At 47.5% G+C, this 23,133-nt stretch overlaps 1 protein-coding gene across 18 annotated transcripts in view; it reads right to left on the reverse strand.

Annotated features, from left to right (window-relative positions):
• Nucleotides 1-23,133, reverse strand: part of ARHGAP32 (Rho GTPase activating protein 32) — a 217,217-nt gene that overhangs the window by 89,572 nt on the left and 104,512 nt on the right. For 12 of the 18 annotated variants that reach the window (XM_069742881.1, XM_069742875.1, XM_069742882.1 and 9 more), the window contains 2 exons: nucleotides 14,406-14,512; nucleotides 10,272-10,359 (listed from right to left, as the gene is read on the reverse strand). In XM_069742881.1, coding sequence (XP_069598982.1) covers nucleotides 10,272-10,359; nucleotides 14,406-14,512 — 195 coding nt within the window. The remainder of the gene's footprint in view (nucleotides 1-10,271; nucleotides 10,360-14,405; nucleotides 14,513-23,133) is intronic. The other 6 variants (XM_069742883.1, XM_069742876.1, XM_069742868.1 and 3 more) reach the window with 1 other exon arrangement.

Genomic DNA, 23,133 nt, shown 5'->3' on the forward strand with positions numbered 1-23,133 from the left:
TGCCAATATCAGAGGAACACAAAGGAGAGATGCCAATATCAGGAGAACATGAAGGAGAGGGGCCAATATCAGGAGAACACGAAGGAGAAATGCCAATATCAGGAGAACACGAAGGAGAGGGGCCAATATCAGAGGAACACAAAGGAGAGATGCCAATATCAGGAGAACATGAAGGAGAGGGGCCAATATCAGAGGAACACAAAGGAGAGATGCCAATATCAGGAGAACATGAAGGAGAGGGGCCAATATCAGGAGAACACGAAGGAGAAATGCCAATATCAGGAGAACACGAAGGAGAAATGCCAATATCAGAAAAACACGAAGGAGAGATACCAATATCAGGAAAACACAAAGGAGAGAGGCCAATATCAGACGAACACGAAGGAGAGATGCCAATATCAGAACACAAAGGAGAGATGCCAATATCAGAACACAAAGGAGAGATGCCAATATCCGGAGAACATGAAGGAGAGATGCCAATATCCGGAGAACACGAAGGAGAGAGGCCAATATCAGGAGAACACGAAGGAGAGATGCCAATATATTGCTGTAATGTCTATTGTCTGTACAAGTCCCCTCTATAATTTGTAAAGCGCTGCGGAATATGTTGGCGCTATATAAATAAAAATTATTATTATTATTATTATTATAATATCAGGAAAACACAAAGGAGAGAGGCCAATATCAGACGAACACGAAGGAGAGATGCCAATATCAGAACACAAAGGAGAGATGCCAATATCAGAACACAAAGGAGAGATGCCAATATCAGACAAACACGAAGAAGAGATGCCAATATCAGGAGAACACGAAGGAGAGATGCCAATATCCGGAGAACACGAAGGAGAAATGCCAATATCAGACGAACACAAAAGGAGAGATGCCAATATCAGACGAACACAAAAGGAGAGATGCCAATATCAGGAAAACACAAAGGAGAGATGCCAATATCAGACGAACACGAAGGAGAGATGGCAATATCAGAACAACAAGAAGGAGATGCCAATATCAGACGAACACGAAGGAGATGCCAATATCAGACGAACACGAAGGAGAGATGCCAATATCAGGAAAGCACAAAGGAGAGATGCCAATATCAGACGAACACGAAGGAGAGATGCCAATATCAGGAGAACACGAAGGAGAGATGCCAATATCAGACAAACACGAAGAAGGGATGCCAATATCAGGAGAACACGAAGGAAAGATGCCAATATCAGACGAACACGAAGAAGAGATGGCCAATACCAGAAAAAAACACAAAGGAGAGATGCCAATATCCGGAGAACACAAAGGAGAAATGCCAATATCAGACGAACACAAAGGAGAGATGCCAATATCAGGAAAACACAAAGGAGAGATGCCAATATTAGACGAACATGAAGGAGAGATGCCAATACCAGGAAAACACAAAGGAGAGATGCCAATATCAGGAGAACACAAAAGAGAGATGCCAATATCAGAAGAACACGAAGGAGAGAGGCCAATATCCGGAGAACACGAAGGAGAGATGCCAATATCAGAGGAACATGAAGGAGAGATGTCAATATAAGATGAACACAAAGGAGATGCCAATAACAGGAGAACACGAAGGAGAGATGCCAATATCAGAGGAACATGAAGGAGAGAGGCCAATATCCGGAGAACACGAAGGAGAGATGCCAATATCAGAGGAACATGAAGGAGAGATGTCAATATAAGATGAACACAAAGGAGATGCCAATAACAGGAGAACACGAAGGAGAGATGCCAATATCAGAGGAACACGAAGGAGAGAGGCCAATATCCGGAGAACACGAAGGAGAGATGCCAATATCAGAGGAACATGAAGGAGAGATGTCAATATAAGATGAACACGAAGGAGAGATGCCAATATCAGGAGAACACGAAGGAGAGATGCCAATATCAGAGGAACACGAAAGAGAGATGCCAATATCAGACGAACACGAAGGAGAGATGGCAATATCAGACGAACACGAAGGAGAGATTCCAAAATCAGACGAACACGAAGGAGAGATGCCAAAATCAGAAGAACAGGAAGGAGAGATGCCAATATCAGAACAACAAGAAGGAGATGCCAATATCAGAGGAACACGAAGGAGAGATGGCAATATCAGACGAACACGAAGGAGAGATGGCAATATCAGACGAACACGAAGGAGAGATTCAAAAATCAGACGAACACGAAGGAGAGATGCCAATATCAGAATAACAAGGAGATGGCAATATCAGACGAACACGAAGGAGAGATGCCAAAATCAGAAGAACACGAAGGAGAGATGCCAATATCAGAACAACAAGAAGGAGATGCCAATATCAGAGGAACACGAAGGAGAGATGCCAATATCAGAACAACAAGAAGGAGATGCCAATATCAGAGGAACACGAAGGAGAGATGCCAATATAAGATGAACACGAAGGAGAGGGGCCAATATCCGGAGAACAAGAAGGAGAGATGCCAATATCAGAGGAACACGAAGGAGAGATGCCAATATCAGAGGAACACGAAGGAGAGATGCCAATATCAGACGAACACGAAGGAGAGATGCCAATATCAGACGAACACGAAGGAGAGATGGCAATATCAGACGAACACGAAGGAGAGATGGCAATATCAGACGAACACGAAGGAGAGATGCCAAAATCAGAAGAACACGAAGGAGAGATGCCAATATCAGAACAACAAGAAGGAGATGCCAATATCAGAGGAACACGAAGGAGAGATGGCAATATCAGACGAACACGAAGGAGAGATGCCAATATCAGGAAAACACAAAGGAGAGATGCCAATATCAGGAGAACAGGAATGAGAGAGGCCAATATCAGGAGAACACGAAGGAGAGATGCCAATATCAGAAGAACACGAAGGAGAGATGCCAATATCAGGAAAACACAAAGGAGAGATGCCAATATCAGGAGAACAGGAATGAGAGAGGCCAATATCAGGAGAACACGAAGGAGAGATGCCAATATCAGAAGAACACGAAGGAGAGATGCCAATATCAGACAAACACGAAGAAGAGATGCCAATATCAGGAAAACACGAAGGAGAAATACCAATATCAGACGAACACGAAGGAGAGATGCCAATATCAGGAAAACACGAAGGAGAAATGCCAATATCAGGTGAACACAAAGGAGAGATGCCAAAATCAGGAAAACACAAAGGAGAGATGCCAATATTAGACGAACACGAAGGAGAGATGCCAATATCAGGAGAACACGAAGGAGAGATGCCAATATCAGACGAACACGAAGAAGAGATGGCCAATACCAGGAAAACACAAAGGAGAGATGCCAATATCAGGAGAACAAGAAGGAGAGATGTCAATATAAGATGAACACGAAGGAGAGGGGCCAATATCCGGAGAACACGAAGGAGAGATGCCAATATCAGAGGAACACGAAGGAGAGATGCCAATATCAGAGGAAAACGAAGGAGAGATGCCAATATCAGACGAACACGAAGAAGAGATGGCAATATCAGACGAACACAAAGGAGAGATTCCAAAATCAGACGAACACGAAGGAGAGATGCCAAAATCTGAAGAACAGGAAGGAGAGATGCCAATATCAGAATAACAAGAAGGAGATGCCAATATCAGAGGAACACGAAGGAGAGATGGCAATATCAGACGAACACAAAGGAGAGATTCCAATATCAGAGGAACACGAAGGAGAGATGCCAATATCAGAAGAACAGGAAGGAGAGATGCCAATATCAGGAAAACACAAAGGAGAGATGCCAATATCAGACGAACACGAAGGAGAGATGCCAATATCAGACGAACACGAAGGAGAGATGCCAATATCAGGAGAACACGAAGGAGAGATGCCAATATCAGAGGAACACGAAGGAGAGATGCCAATATCAGAGGAACACGAAGGAGAGATGCCAATATCAGAGGAACACGAAGGAGAGATGCCAATATCAGGAGAACACGAAGGAGAGATGCCAATATCAGAAGAACAGGAAGGAGATGCCAATATCAGAAGAAAACGAAGGAGAGATGCCAATATCAGAAGAACACGAAGGAGAGATGCCAGTATCAGGAAAACACGAAGGAGAGATGCCAATATCAGAAGAACACGAAGGAGAGATGCCAGTATCAGGAAAACACGAAGGAGAGATGCCAATATCAGAAGAACACGAAGATGAGATGCCAATATCAGAGGAACACGAAGGAGAGATGCCAATATCAGACGAGCACGAAGGAGAGATGCCAGTATCAGGAAAACACGAAGGAGAGAGGCCAATATCAGGAGAACACGAAGGAGAGATGCCAATATCAAGAGAACACGAAGGAGAGAAGCCAATATCAGACATACATGAAGGAGAGATGCCAATATCCGGAGAACACGAAGGAGAGATGCCAATATCAGGAAAACACGAAGGAGAGATGCCAATATCAGAGGAACACGAAGGAGAGATGCCAATATCAAGAGAACACGAAGGAGAGAAGCCAATATCAGAAGAACACGGAGAGATGCCAATATCAGAAAAACACAAAGGAGAGATGCCAATATCAGAACACGAAGGAGAGATGCCAATATCAGGAGAACACGAAGGAGAGATGCCAATATCAGACGAACATGAAGGAGAGAGGACAATATCAGAAGAACACGAAGGAGAGATGCCAATATCAGAAAAACACAAAGGAAAGATGCCAATATCAGAACACAAAGGAGAGATGCCAATATCAGAGGAACACGAAGGAGAGAGGCCAATATCAGGAGAACACGAAGGAGAGATGCCAATATCAGAGGAACACGAAGGAGAGATGCCAATATCAGGAGAACACGAAGGAGAGATGCCAATATCAGACGAACACGAAGGAGAGATGCCAATATCAGAACACGAAGGAGAGATGCCAATATCAGAAGAACACAAAGGAGAGATGCCAATATCAGAAGAACACGAAGGAGAGATGCCAATATTATTATTATTATTATTATTTATTATTATAGCGCCATTTATTCCATGGCGCTTTACATGTGAGGAGGGGTATACATAATAAAACAAGTACAATAATCTTGAAAAATACAAGTCACAACTGGTACAGGAGGAGAGAGGACCCTGCCCGCGAGGGCTCACAATCTACAAGGGATGGGTGAGGATACAGTAGGTGAGGGTAGAGCTGGCCGTGCAGCGGTTTGGTCAATCGGTGGTTACTGCAGGTTGTAGGCTTGTCGGAAGAGGTGGGTCTTCAGGTTCTTTTTGAAGGTTTCGATGGTAGGCGAGAGTCTGATATGTTGTGGTAGAGCATTCCAGAGTAGGGGGGATGCACGAGAGAAATCTTGTATGCGATTGTGGGAAGAGGAGATAATAGGGGAGTAGAGAAGGAGATCTTGTGAGGATCGGAGGTTGCGTGCGGGAAAGTACCGGGAGACGAGGTCACAGATGTATGGAGGAGACAGGTTGTGGATGGCTTTATATGTCATGGTTAGGCTTTTGTACTGGAGTCTCTGGGTGATGGGGAGCCAGTGCAGGGATTGACAGAGGGGAGAGGCCGGGGAATAGCGGGGGCAATATCAGGAGAACACGAAGGAGAGATGCCAATATCAGACGAACACGAAGGAGAGAGGACAATATCAGAAGAACACGAAGGAGAGATGCCAATATCAGACGAACACGAAGGAGAGAGGACAATATCAGAAGAACACGAAGGAGAGATGCCAATATCAGAAGAACACGAAGGAGAGATGCCAATATCAGAAAAACACAAAGGAGAGATGCCAATATCAGAACACAAAGGAGAGATGCCAATATCAGAGGAACACGAAGGAGAGATGCCAATATCAGGAGAACACGAAGGAGAGATGCCAATATCAGACGAACACGAAGGAGAGATGCCAATATCAGAAGAACACGAAGGACAGATGCCAATATCAGAAGAACACGAAGGACAGATGCCAATATCAGAAGAACACGAAGGAGAGATGCCAATATCAGAAGAACACGAAGGAGAGATGCCAATATGAGAAGAACACGAAGGAGAGATGCCAATATCAGAGGAACACGAAGGAGAGATGCATCAATCAGGAGAACAGTAAGGTACAGAGCTCTATAGTGTGACCGCTCTTACAGTACAGAGCTCTATAGTGTGACCTCTCTTACAGCACAGAGCTCTATAGTGTGACCGCTCTTACAGTACAGAGCTCTATAGTGTGACCGCTCTTACAGTGCAGAGCTCTATAGTGTGACCGCTCTTACAGTACAGAGCTCTATAGTGTGACCGCTCTTACAGTACACAGCTCTATAGTGTGACCGCTCTTACAGTACAGAGCTCTATAGTGTGACCGCTCTTACAGTACAGAGCTCTATAGTGTGACCGCTCTTACAGTACAGAGCTCTATAGTGTGACCGCTCTTACAGTACAGAGCTCTATAGTGTGACCGCTCTTACAGTACAGAGCTCTATAGTGTGACCGCTCTTACAGTACAGAGCTCTATAGTGTGACCGTTCTTACAGTACAGAGCTCTATAGTGTGACCGTTCTTACAGTACAGAGCTCTATAGTGTGACCACTCTTACGGTACAGAGCTCTATAGTGTGACCGCTCTTACAGTACACAGCTCTATAGTGTGACCGCTCTTACAGTACAGAGGTCTATAGTGTGACCGCTCTTACAGTACAGTGCTCTATAGTGTGACCGCTCTTACAGTACAGAGCTCTATAGTGTGACCGCTCTTACAGTACACAGCTCTATAGTGTGACCGCTCTTACAGTACAGAGCTCTATAGTGTGACCGCTCTTACAGTACAGAGCTCTATAGTGTGACCGCTCTTACAGTACAGAGCTCTATAGTGTGACCGTTCTTACAGTACAGAGCTCTATAGTGTGACCACTCTTACGGTACAGAGCTCTATAGTGTGACCACTCTTACGGTACAGAGCTCTATAGTGTGACCGCTCTTACAGTACACAGCTCTATAGTGTGACCGCTCTTACAGTACAGAGGTCTATAGTGTGACCGCTCTTACAGTACACAGCTCTATAGTGTGACCGCTCTTACAGTACAGAGCTCTATAGTGTGACCGCTCTTACAGTACACAGCTCTATAGTGTGACCACTCTTACGGTACAGAGCTCTATAGTGTGACCGCTCTTACAGTACACAGCTCTATAGTGTGACCGCTCTTACAGTACAGAGCTCTATAGTGTGACCGCTCTTACAGTACAGAGCTCTATAGTGTGACCGCTCTTACAGTACAGAGCTCTATAGTGTGACCGCTCTTACAGTACAGAGCTCTATAGTGTGACCGCTCTTACAGTACAGAGCTCTATAGTGTGACCGCTCTTACAGTACACAGCTCTATAGTGTGACCGCTCTTACAGTACAGAGCTCTATAGTGTGACTGCTCTTACAGTACACAGCTCTATAGTGTGACCGCTCTTACAGTACAGAGCTCTATTGTGTGACCGCTCTTACAGTACAGAGCTCTATAGTGTGACCGCTTTTACAGTACAGAGCTCTAAAGTGTGACCGCTCTTACAGTACAGAGCTCTATAGTGTGACCGCTCTTACAGTACAGAGCTCTATAGTGTGACCGCTCTTACAGTACAGATCTCTACAGTGTGACCGCTCTTACAGTACAGAGCTCTATAGTGTGACCGCTCTTACAGTACACAGCTCTATAGTGTGACCGCTCTTACAGTACAGAGCTCTATAGTGTGACCGCCCTTACAGTACAGAGCTCTTTAGTGTGACCGCTCTTACAGTACAGAGCTCTATAGTGTGACCGCCCTTACAGTATAGAGCTCTATAGTGTGACCGCTCTTACAGTACAGAGCTCTATAGTGTGACCGCTCTTACAGTATAGAGCTCACTTCACGTGTCTCTGGGGACAATGCAGAGCTGATAGGCGCCCAGTGATGGATTATCCAGGAGGGGCCCCTGTGAGACCCCAGCATATGAGCGTCCTCAGGTGTGAACTCTGCTGTCATGGTGACAGTCACTCCACGTTCTCTGTATGACATCATTCAGCTCTTCCATCCAGTCACACAGAAAGAGTTAATCATCAGTTCTGTGTTCTTATACTGCCCCCTAATGGTCGCAAGTGAAACTGCAGCATCATGACATCATCCAAAGCATTAAATGGCCACAGAGAGCAGAGGAGTGTCAGTATGAGTCCGGCCCATCATGTACGTACATAGAGCAGGTATCGGGGCAGCAGGAGCCCCCCACCGAACCACACGCTCCACCTCAATGTCCCCACCTGCCTTCTGTACAGCCTCTATGAAACTACAACTCCCAGCATGTCCTGTCATCTGCAGCCATTGCTCCAATTATAGGACGCTCTGATGGTATCTGAGGGCTCGTCTGCTCTTCGGCAGGGGCAGTGGTTCCAGAGCCACATGCTGGGATTTCTAGTACATCCCCAGTAATCGGCCACTAGGGCCGAGCGCCCGGACACAGAACTTCCTGCTCTTCATCAGATCAGTTTCTTATAGAGAAGCCGCCCGGTGCAATGACCTATGGCATTCACTAGATATGGGGGCGCCAGCTGCCGGGCTCGGGGGGCACAACCCGTCTGCGCACCCAATACATACAAGATGGCAGCACAGGGAGGGACGAGAGCGATCACAGGATCCATACAGGGAGATCCGCGAGATCACAACGCCGAGCACCCATCCTCACCATGATGGCGATCCACTGCTGTACACTCCCATCATCCCCGAGCCCAGGAGCTCACAGCATAGAACTACTCCCATCATCCATAACCCCCGGGAGCTCACAGCATAGAACTACTCCCATCATCCATAACCCCCGGGAGCTCACAGCATAGAACTACTCCCATCATCCGCGACCCCGGGAGCTCACAGCATATAACTACTCCCATCATCCCCGACCCCAGGAGCTCACAGTATATAACTACTCCCATCATCCCCGACCCCGGGAGCTCACAGTATAGAACTACTCCCATCATCCGCGACCCCGGGAGCTCACAGTATAGAACTACTCCCATCATCCATAACCCCCGGGAGCTCACAGCATAGAACTACTCCCATCATCCATAACCCCGGGAGCTCACAGCATATAACTACTCCCATCATCCCCGACCCCAGGAGCTCACAGTATATAACTACTCCCATCATCCATAACCCCCGGGAGCTCACAGCATAGAACTACTCCCATCATCCCCGACCCCAGGAGCTCACAGCATAGAACTACTCCCATCATCCGCGACCCCGGGAGCTCACAGCATAGAACTACTCCCATCATCCGCGACCCCAGGAGCTCACAGCATAGAACTACTCCCATCATCCCCGACCCCAGGAGCTCACAGCATAGAACTACTCCCATCATCCGCGACCCCAGGAGCTCACAGTATATAACTACTCCCATCATCCGCGACCCCAGGAGCTCACAGCATAGAACTACTCCCATCATCCCCGACCCCAGGAGCTCACAGCATAGAACTACTCCCATCATCCGCGACCCCGGGAGCTCACAGCATAGAACTACTCCCATCATCCGCGACCCCAGGAGCTCACAGCATAGAACTACTCCCATCATCCGCGACCCCAGGAGCTCACAGTATATAACTACTCCCATCATCCATAACCCCGGGAGCTCACAGTATATAACTACTCCCATCATCCATAACCCCCGGGAGCTCACAGCATATAACTACTCCCATCATCCCCGACCCCGGGAGCTCACAGTATATAACTACTCCCATCATCCCCGACCCCAGGAGCTCACAGTATATAACTACTCCCATCATCCCCGACCCCAGGAGCTCACAGTATATAACTACTCCCATCATCCCCGACCCCGGGAGCTCACAGTATATAACTACTCCCATCATCCCTGACCCCGGGAGCTCACAGCATAGAACTACTCCCATCATCCCCGACCCCAGGAGCTCACAGTATATAACTACTCCCATCATCCCTGACCCCGGGAGCTCACAGTATATAACTACTCCCATCATCCCTGACCCCGGGAGCTCACAGTATATAACTACTCCCATCATCCCCGACCCCGGGAGATCACAGTATATAACTACTCCCATCATCCCCGATCCCGGGAGCTCACAGTATATAGCTACTCCCATCATCCCGGACCCCGGGAGCTCACAGTATATAACTACTCCCATCATCCATAACCCCGGGAGCTCACAGTATATAGCTACTCCCATCATCCCCGACCCCGGGAGATCACAAAGTAATTTATCACACAGACCCTGAAGCCAGTGTAACAATCAATGTGTTTTCGGAGCAATGCAAATATAACTGAAATATAAGTGGAGGATGAGAGTTTTACCTGAATGCTGCCGAAGTCGACGTTCTCGTAGTGGAAGTGAGCGCACTCGGCCAGTTTCGGGAAGTGTCCCTTAGTGAAGGATATTCTGCTTGGAGGAGACAAAGGAGAACAGTGAGTGACGTCCTGACCGCTCGGACCCTTCACACTTCTGACCACTGTCCTTTATGAGGTTATAACTCTGGAGCTTCCACGGATCCCGACATATTGTACTTCATGTTAGGGTCAAAAACAGCTAATATAGAAAAAATAACAACAACACATACCACAAGGATGGAGCCTTCCCCCAAAACCTGTGCGACAAATGCACGAGCAGGATGCAGCAGCCCCACAGGTACAGGCGGGGGCAAACTACTGATGAGCACAGCCCCCACACCCAGCACATTGTGCAGGGGCCGCACACACACAGGGCTGGAGTAGAACGCCAGTCACACAGGTACAGGCAAGGGCAGCGCGGGGGCAAACTACTGATGAGCACAGCCCCCACACCCAGCACATTGTGCAAAGGCCGCACACACACAGGGCTGGAGTAGAACGCCAGTCACACAGGTACAGGCAAGGGCAGCGCGGGGGTAAACTACTGATGAGCACAGCCCCCACACCCAGCACATTGTGCAGGGGCCGCACACACACAGGGCTGGAGTAGAATGCCAGTCACACAGGTACAGGCAAGGGCAGCGCGGTGGCAAACTACTGATGAGCACAGCCCCCACACCCAGCACATTGTGCAGGGGCCGCGCACACACACAGGGCTGGAGTAGAACGCCAGTCACACAGGTACAGGCAAGGGCAGCGCGGTGGCAAACTACTGATGAGCACAGCCCCCACACCCAGCACATTGTGCAAAGGCCGCACACACACAGGGCTGGAGCAGAACGCCAGTCACACAGGTACAGGCAAGGGCAGCGCGGGGGGGCAAACTACTGATGAGCACAGCCCCCACAGGTACAGGCAAGGGCAGCGCGGCGGCAAACTACTGATGAGCCCCCACACCCAGCACATTGTGGAGGGGCCACACACACACAGGGCTGGAGTAGAACGCCAGTCATATAGGTACGTGTGCTCGAGCACTTGTTATCACACAGGTTTTGGGAAGGCTGAGTCCTTATGGTGTGGGCTTCATGATAGTGGTAAAACGTCTTTGATATTCCCTGCGTTTATTTGTGGAAAAAACTGAAATTTGTCGAAAATTTTAAAATGTTACAATTTTCCAACTTTGAATTTTTTTGCCCTTAAATCACAGAAATATGTCACACAAAATACTTAATAAATAACATTTCCCACGTCTACTTTACATCAGCACAATTTTGGAACCTTTTTTTGTTAGGAAGTTATAAGGGTTAAAAGTTGACCAGCAATTTCTCATTTTTACAACACCATTTCTTTTTAGGGACCACATCTCATTTGAAGTCATTTTGAGGGGTCTATATGATAGAAAATACCCAAGTGTGACACCATTCTAAAAACTGCACCCCTCATGGTGCTCAAAACCATATTCAAGAAGTTTATTAACCCTTCAGGTGCTTCACAGGAATTTTTGGAATGTTTAAAAAAAAAAAATGAACATTTAACTTTTTTTTTTTTTTTCACAAAAAATTTACTTCAGATCCACTTTGTTTTATTTTCCCAAGGGTAACAGGAGAAAATGGACCCCAAAAGTTGTTGTACAATTTGTCTTGAGTACGCTGATACCCCATATGTGGGGGTAAACCACTGTTTGGGCGCATGGGAGAGCTCGGAAGGGAAGGAGCGCCGTTTGACTTTTCAATGCAAAATTGACTGGAATTGAGATCGGACGCCATGTTGCGTTTGCAGAGCCCCTGATGTGCCTAAACATTGAAACCCCCCACAAGTGACACCATTTTGGAAAGTAGACCCCCCCAAGGAACTTATCTAGATGTGTGGTGAGAACTTTGAACCCCCAAGTGCTTCAAAGAAGTTTATAATGTAGAGCCGTAACAATAAAAAAAAATCATATTTTTTCCACAAAAATTATCTTTTCGCCCCCTATTTTTTATTTCACCAAGGGTAACAAGAGAAATTGGACCCCAAACATTGCGGAGCAATTCTCCTGAGTACGTTGATACCCCATATGTGGGGGAATACTACTTTTGAGGCACAGTGCAAAGCTCAGAAGAGAAGAGAGGCCATATTGGAGGTCAGATTTTGCTGGTTTGGATTGATGGTGCCATGTCACACTGGCAGAGCCCCCTGAGGGGCCAGAACAGAAACCCCCCATATGTGAACTCATTATACAAACTACACTCCCCAATGAATTCATCTAGGGGTGCAGTGATCATATTGACACCACATGTGCCTCACAGAATTTTATACCATTGTGCGGTGAAGAAAGAATAAATTACATGTTTACCACTAAAATGTTATTTTAGCCCTAATTTTTAAATTTTTCTAATGGCTAATAGGAATTTTTGTTACAACAAACTGAGGTCCATTTTTTCCTGAGTGCGCCAATATCCTACATCTAATTGGGAAATATTTTTCGGGCACAGTGCAAAGCTCAGAGGGCAAGGAGCGTCAGATTTTACTGTCACGGTTTGCAGGTGCCATGACCCACTGGTCGAGCCCATGAGGTGCCAGAACAGCAGAACCCCCCCCCATAAGTGACCCCGCTTTACTAACTACTCTCAATGAATTCATCTAGGGGTGCAGTCATCATATTGACACCATGTGTGTCACAGAATTTTATACCATTGGGCAGTGAAGACAAAATAACTACATTTTACCACCAACATTTTCTTTTAGCCCCAGATCTTACATTTTTACACAAGAAGTGGGTAAAAAAATGGCACCAAAATTTGTCCCATAATTTCTACTGAACGTGGCAATACCCCATATGTAGCTGTACAGTATTACTTAGCCATACTGAGAGACTCGGGAGGAACGGAGCGATACTTCCCTATTCAAGTAAATGGGTCTGTGCACATGTGTGTGTGTTTCCATGGACCGTGTGTCCGAGGGCAAAATACGCTGACATGTCCGCTTTTTTAATGTCAGCACGGGCAAAAAAACATCCAGCACACGTGCATACACATAACACATGGATGTCATCTGTGTGACGCGCATCGGCGCCGGGGAAGAAGCGTTACAGTAAGCGCTGTTCCCCGGTGCCGGGTGCTGAACACGGCTCTCATCATTCTGCTCTGCCGGCGATCAGTGCGAGCAGGGGAGAATGATGAGAGTTACATTTAAGTGATAAAAGAGACAGCAGGCGGCAGCTGACGGGACTATTTCTCCCATCAGCCTACCCCTGCTGCTAATAACAGTGACAGCAGGAGCGGCGGATGGGAGTATTCATTAGAGATGCTCAGGTTCCCTCTTATTCTTCAAACTATAACTCTTGCCAAATAAGCTGCAGAGGAAACCTGGCTTCCTGGATCGCGCCGCTCGATCAGCTGATGGGTGCCGCAGCTGCATGTATCGCGGCGTGTCACAGTCATAGCACATGCATGCAGAGCCGGTTTGCTGGGTGTCAGCTGTCAGAATCATCTGACACGCGGCGGTGATCGTCCACGGGCCCCCGTGACCGCGGGTGATTGCAGTGACGTAATATTCTGCCCATGGTCGAACTGTCTCAGGTGACATGGACAGAATATTACGTCTGATGTCAGAAAGGGGTTAAAGAAATTATGAAACGCTGAGTTGGCACCAACAGGGGGCGCCACTGGCCAGCTTAGGGCTTACATGGCAATAATCACTGTACGCCACAGAGTTTAGCAGACCCCAATTTACAGATGTTCACACGTTGCTTTTCGGCAGCCTTTTCTTCGGCAGCAGCACCACTGCGTGCATTACCTGCGTCTCCGATGTGTTTATCATATACATTCAACTGAATGGGTGAAAAAAAATGCACCAAGTGAATGAGAATTTAGAAATCTCTTATTTTGCAGTTATTGTAAAACGCTGGGGGGTTTTAGACTGAAGAACGCACACAAAAAAAAGCAGCAAAAACGCAACATGTGAACGAGCTCTTAGGTGACCGTCACTCTGCCCCCGCCACATGGAGGCCGCTCAGTCGCTGCGTACTGGCCCGTACTGTGCCCTCATAGACCACCGTCCTCCGGGGCACACTGTACATGCCGCCATCGAAGCCGTCGCAGCATTACACACACAACTCACTTCTTCACGTTCTTGACTTTCATGCTTGCGGTGTGACTGCCGGATCTGGTCGGGAGCTCCGTGGCAATGGGAAGGTCTCCAGGAACCGGAATGTCAGCTCCTCGTGCCTGCCAGGAAGAAGAAACCGCGTCATTAGAAACCACTTAATATCTGCTAATTAACAGACCAGCACTTGTGGTTTTGGAAACACGCCGACACCAGGAGAGATTATGGCTGAGATGGGACGAGGCCATCGTGTGTCACGTGGTTAAAGGGAACAATAGGATCTGTAATCACAAAGGAATCGAGATCCACGCCACGAGTGCTGCTCCGGCCAGCACCATGTACACCGTGGGCAGGACCTGACCGCACACAGCACATTGCCCTGACGTGCACCGCTCCGCACCGGGCCTGAGGTCCAACACTATCAGCTCAATAATGGTTGAAGAACGTGACAAAAAAAATAAATAAACCCAGTATAGCAAAAGGTGACCAGCAGCAAAGTAATGCAGACGAGGAGCGGAGCACGGGCCCCTGACCACTGCTCCACCCTATGTCCAACACATAGGACCCCGCGGACCCCTCTGGAGTCGGGGGCACCGGCCTCTTTCTTGTTTGAGAGGAGGCGCTGAACACTAATGGTCCTTCACAAGTTAAAACATCCAAGTCTAAAAACATCTAATCAAACCACGTGGCGGATGACGCGATAATAATATCATGGAAGGTGCGGTGCGGGTTACTATGCTTTCCTGGAGCAAAATCCTTTAAAAAAAACATATAAAAACTTGTGATTAAAACTTTTGAAATCTGAAACTTTTTTTCCTTCCTTTTTATGACACAGAATATTTTCCATATCAGAAACCTTGTGTGAACATACCCCGATGTATTCCTCACGGCATATAGGATTAGTACAGTCCACATATACGGTACAGAGTTCTGTATGAAGTTCCTCGCCTCCAGCGTATTTTCCATCTGACTACTCTATCAACCATGAACTAAAAGATAGTAATGCTTTAATAAGGGAAGCCATGACAGCCCAATGTGCGACAACAGATGAACCCCCGTCCATCGCACAGCCCATGGGAGAAGATGAGAGCAGGGCAGTGGTGATCACTCGCCAGCAGGGGGCAGCAGACCTCCACCAGGTCAGTGCTGATCACTCACCAGCAGGGGGCAGCAGACCTCCACCAGGGCAGTGGTGATCACACGCCAGCAGGGGGCAGCAGACCTCCACCAGGTCAGTGGTGATCACACACCAGCAGGGGGCAGCAGACCTCCACCAGGTCAGTGGTGATCACTCGCCAGCAGGGGGCAGCAGACCTCCACCAGGTCAGTGGTGATCACACACCAGCAGGGGGCAGCAGACCTCCACCAGGTCAGTGCTGATCACTCGCCAGCAGGGGGCAGCAGACCTCCACCAGGTCAGTGGTGATCACACACCAGCAGGGGGCAGCAGACCTCCACCAGGTCAGTGGTGATCACTCGCCAGCAGGGGGCAGCAGACCTCCACCAGGGCAGTGGTGATCACTCGCCAGCAGGGGGCAGCAGACCTCCACCAGGTCAGTGGTGATCACACACCAGCAGGGGGCAGCAGACCTCCACCAGGTCAGTGGTGATCACACACCAGCAGGGGGCAGCAGACCTCCACCAGGTCAGTGGTGATCACACACCAGCAGGGGGCAGCAGACCTCCACCAGGTCAGTGCTGATCACTCACCAGCAGGGGGCAGCAGACCTCCACCAGGGCAGTGGTGATCACTCGCCAGCAGGTGGCAGCAGGCCTCCACCAGGTCAGTGGTGATCACTCGCCAGCAGGGGGCAGCAGACCTCCACCAGGTCAGTGCTGATCACTCGCCAGCAGGGGGCAGCAGACCTCCACCAGGTTAGTGGTGATCACTCGCCAGCAGGGGGCAGCAGACCTCCACCAGGTCAGTGCTGATCACTCACCAGCAGGGGGCAGCAGACCTCCACCAGGGCAGTGGTGATCACTCGCCAGCAGGGGGCAGCAGGCCTCCACCAGGGCAGTGGTGATCACTTGCCAGCAGGGGGCAGCAGACCTCCACCAGGTTAGTGGTGATCACTCGCCAGCAGGGGGCAGCAGACCTCCACCAGGTCAGTGGTGATCACACACCAGCAGGGGGCAGCAGACCTCCACCAGGTCAGTGGTGATCACTCGCCAGCAGGGGGCAGCAGACCTCCACCAGGTCAGTGGTGATCACTCGCCAGCAGGGGGCAGCAGGCCTCCACCAGGGCAGTGGTGATCACTCGCCAGCAGGGGGCAGCAGACCTCCACCAGGTCAGTGGTGATCACACACCAGCAGGGGGCAGCAGACCTCCACCAGGGCAGTGGTGATCACTCGCCAGCAGGGGGCAGCAGACCTCCACCAGGTCAGTGGTGATCACTCGCCAGCAGGGGGCAGCAGACCTCCACCAGGTTAGTGGTGATCACTCGCCAGCAGGGGGCAGCAGGCCTCCACCAGGTCAGTGGTGATCACTCGCCAGCAGGGGGCAGCAGACCTCCACCAGGGCAGTGTGACAGGCTGCAGTGAGATCATGGGTTCCTATGGGGAGAGTGATACTGGGTCTGGGGCGACTGCTCAGCCAAGCCGAGGGGGTCACAGGCGGCTTCTCATCGGACTATGGACGCTGCAGGTTAATGTCCGCCTCGGTGAGCTTCCTCCAGTGGTGACCTTACAATACAGCCCCACCATCATCCTCCATTGCTGCAGCTCCAATCACTATTTCCCCCAGTTGGAAATGTGGTTTCTTTAACCCTTTGAGACCTAAACGGTTTTCACCTCCTGACCGGCCCAATTTTTACAATTCTGACCACTGTCCCATTATGAGGTAATAACTCTGGATCCTGATGATTCTGAGAATTACTTCTTGTCACATTCTTTGATATTACTTTATTTTGTTCACAAATATACGCAAAATTTGGCAAAAATTTCACAATTTTCAAACTTTGAATTTTTTTTCCTTTAAATCACACAGATAGTTATATCACACAAAATAGTTAATAAATAACTTTTCCCACATGTCTACTTTGCATCAGCGCAATTTGGGAAACGATTGTTTCTTAGGAACTCAGCAGAGTTAAAAGTTGACCAGCGATTTCTCATTTTTACAACACCATGTTTTTAGGGACCACCTCACATTTGAAGTGACTTTGAGGGGTCTATATGATAGAAAATACCCATAAGTGACCCCATTCTAAAAACTGCACCCCTCAAGGTGCTCAAAACCACATTCACAAAGTTTATTAACCCTTCAGGTGCTCCACAGGAATATTTGGAATGTGGAAGGAAAAAATAAACATTTACTTTTGTTTCACAAAAATTTTCCTTTAGACCTAATTTATTTTATTTTTTTTACTTTTGCAAAGGAAAATGGACCATATAATTTGTTGTGCAATTTCTCCTGAGCATGCACATGGCGCCCACAGTGCCCCCATCTGCCTCATTATAGGGAATCTTCCGCCAGAGGTTCTGTCTGAATCACGTATTTCTGAGATTTACACGGAAACCCGGTGTAAGCGCAGAGCGCAGGATAGATGTGCGCCGAGCCTTATTGCGATCTTTGGGAGGCAGAATTAAAACATCAACAGCATGTGAGAATTGGTTTTATTTTTTACGCCGTTCCTCATGCGGTATAAGTGATTAGTCGACTTTATTCTTCGGGTCGGTGCGATTACAGCGATACCAGATTTATATCGGGTTTTTATGTTTGGCTGCTGTCACACACTAAAAGACGCTTTTTATTGCGCATCACCGTATTTTGAGAGATATAATTATTTCATATTTCGGCCGACAGAGCCGTGTTATGGCTTCTTTTATGCGGGACGAGCTGACGTTTTTATTGGTACCATTTTCAGGCACATGACACTTTCTGGTCTCTTTCTATTCCAATTTTTGGGAGACAGAATGAACAAAAAACAGCAATTCAGGAATTGTTTTTTGTTTTGATGCCGTTCCGCGTGTGGTAAAATTAATAGGGCAGCTTTATTCTTCAGGTCAGTACGGTTACAGCGATACATTTACATCATTATTTTATGTTTTGGTGCTTTAACACAAAAATGATTTTATAGAAAAATTATTTTGCATCGCTCTAACAGCTATACCTTTTTTTATTTTTATGCTGATGAAGCTGTATGGCGGCTTGTTTTTTGCAGGACAAAATGACGTTTTCGGCTGTAATTTTTATTTACATCTGTCTTTTTTATCGCGTTTTATTGCACTTTTTCTTTGGCGGTATGATGATAAAGCGTTGTTTTTTGCCTCATTTTTTATTTATTTTTTTACGGTGTTCACTGAAGGAGTTAACTAGTGGGACAATTTTATAGGTCGGGTTGTTGTTACAGACGCGGCGATACTAAATATGTGTACTTCTATTGTTTTTTATTTACATTAATGTATTTATTGGTAAAATATTTACTTTGTTTTTCTTTATTTGGGGATCTTTTAAAAAAATATATTTTTACACATTATAATTTTTTTTTTTTTACTTTATTACCGTACAATGGGACATCGCTGCATAACATGAGATCCTGATCCAACACTGCACCGCAGAGCATCATATCAGGATCTGACCGGCCGGGAGGGAGACATGCCGGCGACCAATCACAAGCCACCTTCCCTGCAGGACCCGGCGGCCATCTTGGTGCCAGGGGTCTCCATGGAGACCATCAGAACAACGTGATCGCATCGCGCTATTCGGAGGGAAGCGTGCAGAGAGCCCAGAGCAACGACAGATATCAGCGTCCTCTTATTACAGCCCAGAGCAACAACAGATATCAGCGTCTTCTTATTACAGCCCAGAGCAACAACAGATATCAGCGTCCTCTTATTACAGCCCAGAGCAACAACAGATATCAGCGTCCTCTTATTACAGCCCAGAGCAACAACAGATATTAGCGTCTTCTTATTACAGTCCAGAGCAACAACAGATATCAGCGTCCTCTTATTACAGCCCAGAGCAACAACAGATATCAGCGTCCTCTTATTACAGCCCAGAGCAACGACAGATATCAGCGTCCTCTTATTACAGTCCAGAGCAACGACAGATATCAGCGACCTCTTATTACAGCCCAGAGCAACAACAGATATCAGCGTCCTCTTATTACAGCCCAGAGCAACAACAGATATCAGCGTCCTCTTATTACTGTCCAGAGCAACGACAGATATCAGCGTCCTCTTATTACAGCCCAGAGCAACGACAGATATCAGCGTCTTCTTATTACAGCCCAGAGCAACAACAGATATCAGCGTCCTCTTATTACAGCCCAGAGCAACAACAGATATCAGCGTCCTCTTATTACAGCCCAGAGCAACAACAGATATTAGCGTCTTCTTATTACAGTCCAGAGCAACAACAGATATCAGCGTCCTCTTATTACAGCCCAGAGCAACAACAGATATCAGCGTCCTCTTATTACAGTCCAGAGCAACGACAGATATCAGCAACCTCTTATTACAGCCCAGAGCAACGACAGATATCAGCGTCCTCTTATTACAGTCCAGAGCAACAACAGATATCAGCGTCCTCTTATTACAGTCCAGAGCAACGACAGATATCAGCGTCCTCTTATTACAGCCCAGAGCAACAACAGATATCAGCGACCTCTTATTACAGCCCAGAGCAACGACAGATATCAGCGTCCTCTTATTACAGCCCAGAGCAACGACAGATATCAGCGTCCTCTTATTACAGTCCAGAGCAACGACAGATATCAGCGACCTCTTATTACAGTCCAGAGCAACAACAGATATCAGCGTCCTCTTATTACAGTCCAGAGCAACAACAGATATCAGCGTCCTCTTATTACAGCCCAGAGCAACGACAGATATCAGCGTCCTCTTATTACAGTCCAGAGCAACAACAGATATCAGCGTCTTCTTATTACAGTCCAGAGCAACAACAGATATCAGCGTCCTCTTATTACAGCCCAGAGCAACAACAGATATCAGCGTCCTCTTATTACAGCCCAGAGCAACGACAGATATCAGCGTCCTCTTATTACAGTCCAGAGCAACAACAGATATCAGCGTCCTCTTATTACAGTCCAGAGCAACAACAGATATCAGCGTCCTCTTATTACAGTCCAGAGCAACGACAGATATCAGCGACCTCTTATTACAGCCCAGAGCAACGACAGATATCAGCGTCCTCTTATTACAGTCCAGAGCAACAACAGATATCAGCGTCCTCTTATTACAGTCCAGAGCAACGACAGATATCAGCGTCCTCTTATTACAGCCCAGAGCAACGACAGATATCAGCGTCCTCTTATTACAGCCCAGAGCAACAACAGATATCAGCGACCTCTTATTACAGCCCAGAGCAACAACAGATATCAGCGACCTCTTATTACAGCCCAGAGCAACAACAGATATCAGCGACCTCTTATTACAGCCCAGAGCAACAACAGATATCAGCGACCTCTTATTACAGCCCAGAGCAACAACAGATATCAGCGACCTCTTATTACAGCCCAGAGCAACAACAGATATCAGCGTCCTCTTATTACAGCCCAGAGCAACATCAGATATCAGCGTCCTCTTATTACAGCCCAGAGCAACAACAGATATCAGCGTCTTCTTATTACAGCCCAGAGCAACAACAGATATCAGCGACCTCTTATTACAGCCCAGAGCAACAACAGATATCAGCGTCCTCTTATTACAGCCCAGAGCAACATCAGATATCAGCGTCTTCTTATTACAGTCCAGAGCAACAACAGATATCAGCGTCCTCTTATTACAGTCCAGAGCAACAACAGATATCAGCGTCCTCTTATTACAGTCCAGAGCAACGACAGATATCAGCGACCTCTTATTACAGCCCAGAGCAACGACAGATATCAGCGTCCTCTTATTACAGCCCAGAGCAACGACAGATATCAGCGTCCTCTTATTACAGTCCAGAGCAACAACAGATATCAGCGTCCTCTTATTACAGTCCAGAGCAACAACAGATATCAGCGTCCTCTTATTACAGCCCAGAGCAACGACAGATATCAGCATCCTCTTATTACAGCCCAGAGCAACGACAGATATCAGCGTCCTCTTATTACAGCCCAGAGCAACAACAGATATCAGCGTCCTCTTATTACAGTCCAGAGCAACGACAGATATCAGCGTCCTCTTATTACTGTCCAGAGCAACGACAGATATCAGCGTCCTCTTATTACTGTCCAGAGCAACGAAAGATATCAGCGTCCTCTTATTACAGTCCAGAGCAACGACAGATATCAGCGTCCTCTTATTACTGTCCAGATCAACAACAGATATCAGCGTCCTCTTATTACTGTCCAGATCAACAACAGATATCAGCGTCCTCTTATTACAGCCCAGAGCATCGACAGATATCAGCATCCTCTTATTACAGCCCAGAGCAACGACAGATATCAGCGTCCTCTTATTACAGTCTAGAGCAACGACAGATATCAGCATCCTCTTATTACAGCCCAGAGCAACGACAGATATCAGCGTCCTCTTATTACAGTCCAGAGCAACGACAGATATCAGCGTCCTCTTATTACAGTCCAGAGCAACAACAGATATCAGCGTCCTCTTATTACAGTCCAGAGCAACAACAGATATCAGCGTCCTCTTATTACAGTCCAGAGCAACAACAGATATCAGCGTCCTCTTATTACAGCCCAGAGCAACAACAGATATCAGCGTCCTCTTATTACAGCCCAGAGCAACAACAGATATCAGCGACCTCTTATTACAGTCCAGAACGACAGATATCAGCGACCTCTTATTACAGCCCAGAGCAACAACAGATATCAGCGTCCTCTTATTACAGTCCAGAGCAACAACAGATATCAGCGTCCTCTTATTACAGTCCAGAGCAACAACAGATATCAGCGTCCTCTTATTACAGCCCAGAGCAACAACAGATATCAGCGTCCTCTTATTACAGCCCAGAGCAACAACAGATATCAGCGACCTCTTATTACAGTCCAGAACGACAGATATCAGCGACCTCTTATTACAGCCCAGAGCAACAACAGATATCAGCGTCCTCTTATTACAGTCCAGAACGACAGATATCAGCGACCTCTTATTACAGCCCAGAGCAACAACAGATATCAGCGACCTCTTATTACAGCCCAGAGCAACAACAGATATCAGCGACCTCTTATTACAGCCCAGAGCAACAACAGATATCAGCGTCCTCTTATTACAGCCCAGAGCAACAACAGATATCAGCGACCTCTTATTACAGCCCAGAGCAACAACAGATATCAGCGACCTCTTATTACAGCCCAGAGCAACAACAGATATCAGCGTCCTCTTATTACAGCGCAGAGCAGCAGCAGATATCAGCGACCTCTTATTACAGTGCAGAGCAGCAGCAGATGTCAGCGACCTCTTATTACAGCCCAGTGCAGCAGCAGATATCAGCGACCTCTTATTACAGCCCAGAGCAGCAGCAGATATCAGCGACCTCTTATTACAGCCCAGAGCAGCAGCAGATGTCAGCGACCTCTTATTACAGCCCAGAGCAGCAGCAGATGTCAGCGACCTCTTATTACAGTGCAGAGCAGCAGCAGATGTCAGCGACCTCTTATTACAGTGCAGAGCAGCAGCAGATGTCAGCGACCTCTTATTACAGTGCAGAGCAGCAGCAGATGTCAGCGACCTCTTATTACAGCCCAGTGCAGCAGCAGATATCGGCGACCTCTTATTACAGCCCAGAGCAGCAGCAGATGTCAGCGACCTCTTATTACAGCCCAGTGC

Source organism: Ranitomeya imitator, chromosome 10 (genome assembly GCF_032444005.1).
Source record: "Ranitomeya imitator isolate aRanImi1 chromosome 10, aRanImi1.pri, whole genome shotgun sequence".
NCBI lineage: Eukaryota > Metazoa > Chordata > Amphibia > Anura > Dendrobatidae > Ranitomeya > Ranitomeya imitator.